At 59.8% G+C, this 6,590-nt stretch overlaps 1 protein-coding gene across 1 annotated transcript; it reads left to right on the forward strand.

Moving 5' to 3' along the window:
• Positions 1-6,590, forward strand: CRYBA2 (crystallin beta A2). Its single transcript, XM_053947777.1, has 5 exons — positions 1-23; positions 4,258-4,431; positions 4,833-4,974; positions 6,023-6,165; positions 6,443-6,590. The coding sequence occupies exons 2-5, from the start codon at positions 4,271-4,273 to the stop codon at positions 6,588-6,590; spliced, it is 594 nt and encodes a 197-aa protein (XP_053803752.1). The 5' UTR covers positions 1-23; positions 4,258-4,270.

Consider the following 6,590-nt stretch of genomic DNA (forward strand, 5'->3'; position numbering starts at 1 on the left):
CCCCTGGGAGCATCCTTGTCTTGGTGGGTTGTTGCAGGTGCACCTCCAGAGCTGTGGGTGCCACAGGGCAGAGTGGGCAGGCACAGTCCCACAAGGAGGGGCTGAGCAGCGTGCCTGGGGTGGCCACGGTGCCAGTGGCATGGAACAGCTGGCAGCCCACGGTGTGCGTGTGCACCTGCCTGGGAGCTAATCCCAGCAACATCTGCCAGGCTCTCTGCCATCCCAGGAGTTTCTGGCTGCAGGGATGGGATGTCTGCGTGCACAGGGGACACGTGCATGTGGGGCAGGTGGCAAGTGCCAGGGCTCCCTGTGCAAGGCAGTGCCAGTGTGAGGAGGCTTCTGTGGCAGATGTGCGCCTGTACACATATGGCTCATGTGGCCAGCAAGGCTTCTGGAGGGGACAAGTGACACTGGGGATCCCAGCAACCCTCTTGGCTATGGGATCCAGGATTCAGCAGGTGCAAGTAGGGGTTTTGGCTGGGATTAACCAATCCCATATTCAGAGTGGCCATATTCAGAGCAGCCCTGAAGCACAGGTGACTGGAGAGAGAAGGAGGGTGTTTGCATCCTTGTCGAGGAGGATGATTTCCCACAGAAATGAGGCTGGGGGAGAAAGCAGAGGAAAAATGGAGCAGTGGGGCTGTGTGGGGGCAGTGATACACCACCCCTGATCTAATCAGCCAGACCCTGCAAATAAAAGCCACCTGTTTTGGCCCTGACAGCAGAAAGCCATCCCTAGAACAAACAGAGCACCAGGCAACTGGAAGAAAGACAAACAGGGGCCGGCACCAGCTCCATCTGCTCCTGTTCGGCCCAGCCCCCAGACCTACAGACCCCTGGAGTGCTGGTCTAGCCCCCAGCAGGTCTGGGGAGAAGGAGAGAGAAGCTAGTGGTCCTTGCAGGGTGTGACCAGGGCTCAGCCCATGGTGTCAGCCAGGTGGACCACCAAGGCCAGCTGTGCTGCCTTGGTCAGCCAGCCCAGATATTCCTAACATCAATGGGTACAGTTGTGTATTGCCACAGACACGGCATCAGCCTCAGGATTCCTGGGCAGCACCTGCCTCACCTCTTGTGACTGCCCTTCAGCCTGCTCGGCTCCCCCAGCTGTGCACTGTCCTGGGACCAGTGCCTGCACAAGGCACGGGGTCCAGCCCCATGGTTGGCATGGTCTGGGCTTGGCATGGAGCACTTGGGTGACATTGTGCTCCCACCGTGTCCCGGGGCTGCCGGCTGCCACGCTGTGCCCAGTGGCACTGAGAAACATGATCTGTTTTGCTAGTGCAGGGAACAAGCTGAGCTGGGAGCTACGAGGGGCCCTTATTAAATTAGCCTATGCAAGAGGCCCTGGGCGAGTGCTAACCAGCTCCCAGAGCCAGTATTAGCAGCTGCCCTTGAGCAGAGTCACTGCCTGCCCCCGCACCAGCCTCCCTCTGCCCCTGTCCCCAGCTGGGCAGGTGTGGCTGGGGGCTTGCAGGTGATCTAACCAGGGGAATGCTGGCTGGTGACAGAGACCACCTGGAGATGGCCCAGGGAGAACAGCCTGCATCGGCATTCTGGGATGCAGTCGGGCAAGGCTCCTTGTGAGTGACCCCACTGATGCACTGTGCCCTGATGTGGCTGTAGCTCCCATGTGGCTGCCCTGAATGTACCAAGCAGGAGGTGAAGCACATCCCAGTGAGTACGACATGCTGAGGAACAAGGGAGGGGCACAGTCTGCATCTGGGTTTCTCCTCTGCACCATTCACCTTCCAGTGCTTTTATCCAAAATGTTGCATGGGGATGGCTGAACGGCTTGCGTGCTCCTCATGGCACACCCCAGTGCCCCATAGGTGCTGTAGCACACCATACAGTGCCCCACACACTCCACATGCACATCCTATAACAGCTTGCAGCATCCGATGTATTCTGTGGTGCCTCTTGTACTGGGGCTCTGTAGTACACCCCACAGTGCCCTGCACCTCAGAGTCCCCAACTGCCCTGATGCCTCAAGCACCCCAAACTAACCAGTGTCCTACACCTCTGTTCACACAGCCCAGGCAAGGGGTGGCAGCACCGTGGGGAGACCATGCAGTGCACTAGCTCTGCATCTTGCCCCATCTTGCCTCTTGCATCTTCGCCAAGGTGATGGCTTCCCTAAATGCTGCCCAGACCTGTCTCCCAGCATTTTGAGATGTCCCCAGGCCACTAGGCTGGTCCGGGGTGCTCTTCCTTCTTCAGAGAGCATCCCTATCCTTCCCTCCACCTTCTGCTTCCTCAGACAGCTCCAAGAGGGTCTCCCCCTCCCTGCTAGGAGCACTTCAGGCAACGCAAGCTGAGGGTCGCCTCCCCAGCGCCTGTCCCCTTCCCAGAGCCACTAATGTCCCTGAGCTGGAGCCTGCTCCAACCGCTGCCAGGCTGCACCCTCTGCTGGGACCCGCAGGCATCGGCGCGGATTCGCACCGAGCCTCGGGGCCGTCGAGCAGTGGGAAAGTCACCGAAGGGGACCCCCGAGTCCTATCCCCAGCCCGTCCTTGCTGTCATCCCTCAGTCCCCGATTCTTGTTGATGCCAGGCGTTCTAACACCACCCCCAGCTGCTCACGCTGCATTCTCCATAACCAACAATGTCCGGGTGTCTTGTGATGTTGACCCCATGCCCAGGACCCCCAGAAGGGCTGGAGTTTTCCTGAGAAGGTTTGAGGTGCTGTGGTCCGGCCCTTGTCCAGTGGCCAGCATGGCACCTGCCCAGCTGAAGGTGGGGAGTGCCCGGCCTCACCACACACTACACAGGGATGCTGCAAGAAACACAGCTGCATAGACACCCAGGATTTCACAGCTCAACAGGGCACTCTTCCTCCTTTCCAGCGTGCGTTGGCATCGTCCATCCCAGGTCCTGGTAGGAGACACTGGGGATAGCTGCATGACATGGTGCAGTTCCAGGCAGGGCTGGTCCTCCTGTCCAGGTGAAGGACACAGCTCTGCCCCAAAGTTGGTCCCCTCCTGCTGTGCATAGCGTCCCTTGCCCAAGTGGGAGGTGAGTGGGAGCACAGGGAGATCTTTTTCAAGCCAGGAGAAATGCTCAGGGCATTACAAGCACATATCTGCAGTCCATTAGCGCCCAGTCTGCAGCCAACACAGGAACCCCTGCAGGGCCTGGCGGGAAAAGGAACCCGCGGTGGCAGAGTCCCACGTAGAGGGGCAGAAGTAGCCCCAGATAAGCCCTGTGTTCCAGCGTGAGGACATTAGTGCCCCTCAGCTCCCAGATGGTAAATCCCCACTTCACCCTGGCACCTCCTTCCCACAAGCCTCAACCCTGGCAAAGGCTGCGGATGCCCTGGGAAAGGCTGGGTCCCTAATCCCTGGGCAAGCGGGGACATTGTCCGGGGGCAGAAAGGAAAGCGGCGCGTCAGGCCCTTTGCTCATTGTGCCCTGAGCCCCTGCGCAAACACAGCCCAGCACTTTCATTGTCAGCCTCGCTGGGCGCGGGGGGGCCGCTCTCGCCACACTGCCTAAGTGGAATGGACAGCCGGAGTCTGGGGTGGGTGAGCAGCCCGTCCCCCCCATCCCCTGCCTGCTGACACAGCGCCCTGACCGCCTGCACCATCGGCACTTCAGCGCCCGCCTATAAAGGGCGAAGGGAAAAGCCGGCGCCGGCACCGCCACCTTCGCTTCTGTGCCCTGCCCTCCGACCAAGTAAGTACCAGGCTGTGAGCCCCCAAGACCCCAGTGCACAGGCGCTGCCCCGCTCCCTTCACCCCCACACCAAGCCCCCCACCCAACGCTCACCCTGGGGAAGGGCAAGTGGCGGGGTGCTGTGTGGCACAGCGGGGGGTGCCCTGTGCAAGCAGGAGGGACCCTGGCAGGAGGGATGGAGGAGCCGGGCTGCTGTGCCCCAGGGCTACACTTGCATCTGCATCTGAGCTGCGGTCACTGCCGCCTCCCAGCAGTGGGTACAGGGCCACCGCCCCCAGACAGCTCCTGGAGCGATCGCAGGGAGCATGGGAGAGGAAAAACTGAGGCAGTCCTGGGTACATCACATGAAGAGATGGGGCACTGCAAATTCCCCCTGCATCTTGGGGTTCACTGGACAGAGATCGCCCAGCACCGAAGGAAAGGCAATGGGAAATGTCCCCATGCCAGCCTGGGAGGGCAAGGGGCCAGTGGCGTGGGATGTGTGCAGGCAGCACCACGGGCATCCCAGGCTCAGCAGCAGGCAGTAGGGTGGCTGGGGGCTGATGGTGGGCACCTGCCCTGGGTGATACGTGGGGCTCTGCCAGCAGCCGAGCGACCCGTATGACCAGCAGTGAAGCCATGGACACCCTGGGGCAGTACAAGATCACTGTGTGGGAGGAGGAGAACTTCCAGGGCAAGCGCTGCGAATTCCTCATGGAGTGCCCCAGCATCATGGAGCGCGGCTTCCGCAAGATCCGCTCCATCAAGGTGGAGTCTGGCCCGTAAGTGCCCCACCAGCCCCGTGGTCCCTTGGCATACCCCGCTCCAGCAAATCCACTGCTCCCAGGGGACTGCTGGGAGCCGAACACCCAAGTTCTTCCTCAGCTATGACACAGCTTCATCATGCGACCTCCTTGCTTGTGCTCCTTGGGTTTTCCCATCTGCTAAATCAGGGAGACCTTACCAAGGCAAGGTGTAGGTTGGAGGCAATGATGTGGCTCTGGGGAGAGGGGTCCCACTTTCAAAAGGGACATTTGCTGCTAGCAAGGACCCCAACATTTGTGAGAGACCCATAACCTGCCAGGATGTCTCTGCCCCCTGCCCAGGAAGGAGAAGCTGACCCTTGACTGATCCTGGGGACTGTGTCACACATCCCTAAGGTTTTTCCTCCTCTTCCTTCCAGCTGGGTAGGCTTCGAGTACCCTGAGTACCAGGGACAGCAGTTTATCCTGGAGAAGGGTGACTATCCCCGGTGGGAGGCCTGGAGCGGGAACAGTGGCTACCGGACCGAGCACCTCCTCTCCTTCCGGCCTGTCAAATGTGCAGTGAGTTACTGGGACACCACAGGGGGAGGGCTCAGGGCGGGCAGAGCCTCCTCCAGGTAGCCCAGCATGGAGGCGATGAGGGACAGACTGGAGGATGACTTACATGGGGCATGGGATGGAGGGCTGAGGTGCTCACAGAGGTACGTGTGAAGTGGAGGAGTAGCTGCACCCACCAACTCCCACCTCCCTGCAAAGATCCTGGGATTTTTAGGTCTAAAATTTAGCCTGAACCACAATTCCAGCTCCTCCTGCTTTGTGCTTTGGAGAGTCACCTCCCAGGCTAGGGTTCCAAGGCCTTGTCCTCCAGCCCTGATTCCTGGGGATGGGATGAACAGAGAGGAGCTAGTGGGACCACAGGATGCTCGGAGTGCAGGGCCCGTCCCCCTCCCACCCAGGGTACCTGAGGCGTGCCCGGCAGACGCGGCTCTATCGCTCCATCTGCAGAGACACTGGTGCTCGCAGCAGCGGCACGTCTGCGCCTCCGAGCGGGGGGGCCCCCCCAACTTTTAATAATCACCAGGCAGATATGTTCAGGCTTTAATAAAGGGGATGCGATAAGATCACTCCTTGCTGGCAGGACTGCTCCTCGGTGCAGATAGATGCATGTGGGGGCTGGGCACGGGGGACAGTGCTGCATCACTCAGTGTCCCAGCCATTAACCCCACCATGTCCAGCACCCAGAAAGGCCCCACATAGCTGAGGGGACCTCTCTCAGCATCCTGCCTTGCCCTGAACCCTCCTGCAACCTTGGGGAGTGTGGTGAGGCTGAGGGCAGCAGTCTGTGTGGGTCCAAAGGTTGTAGCCACTAACTCTCACTGACAGCTGTGCATTGGGACCACAGGGACATGAGAGCAGCATCCTCGGGGCAGTTCTGGGGTATCCCAGTGACGGGGTGCCAGGTTGAAGGACATTCCCATACATTGCATCAAAGCTGCTCATGATCCCTGGCCTCTCAAACTGCCTTGGTGTATGTCACGCTGATGCCACATCCCCTATCCCTGGACAAGCCAACCCAGTCCTGCTGACCTCCAGCTCCTTCTCTCTGCAGAACCACAATGACAGCAAAGTCATCCTCTACGAGGCTGAGAACTTCCAGGGTCACAAGTTTGAGCTGAGTGACGACTATCCCTCGCTGCAGGCCATGGGCTGGGGCAACAAGGAGGTGGCATCCATCAAAGTGAACGCCGGAGCGTGAGTGCGGCCAGTGGGGCAGGGACTGGGGGTGCCAAGAGCAGCAAGGGGCTCAGCAAGAACCTCCTAGCATAAAACACCTGCGTAAACCCCAGGATGTGGAAGGGGGACCCCCTCAAAAAAGGGATGCCTTCCTGATACCTTTTCCTTGAAAATACAAGCCATTGGGTATTTTCTGTCCCTCTCCTCCCAAGTCAAGCAGAGGGATGGGATGGGATGGGATGGGATGGGATGGGATGGGATGGGATGGGGCTCTGAGCCAAGGGTCTGCCTGCAGGTGGGTGGCATACCAGTACCCAGGATACAGGGGCTACCAGTACGTGCTGGAGCGGGACAGACAGAACGGCGAGTTCAAGAAGTACAATGAATACAGCAGCCAGGCCCACACCAACCAGATCCAATCCATCCGCCGCGTCCAGCACTGA

This window comes from Vidua chalybeata, chromosome 7 (assembly GCF_026979565.1).
Source record: "Vidua chalybeata isolate OUT-0048 chromosome 7, bVidCha1 merged haplotype, whole genome shotgun sequence".
NCBI lineage: Eukaryota > Metazoa > Chordata > Aves > Passeriformes > Viduidae > Vidua > Vidua chalybeata.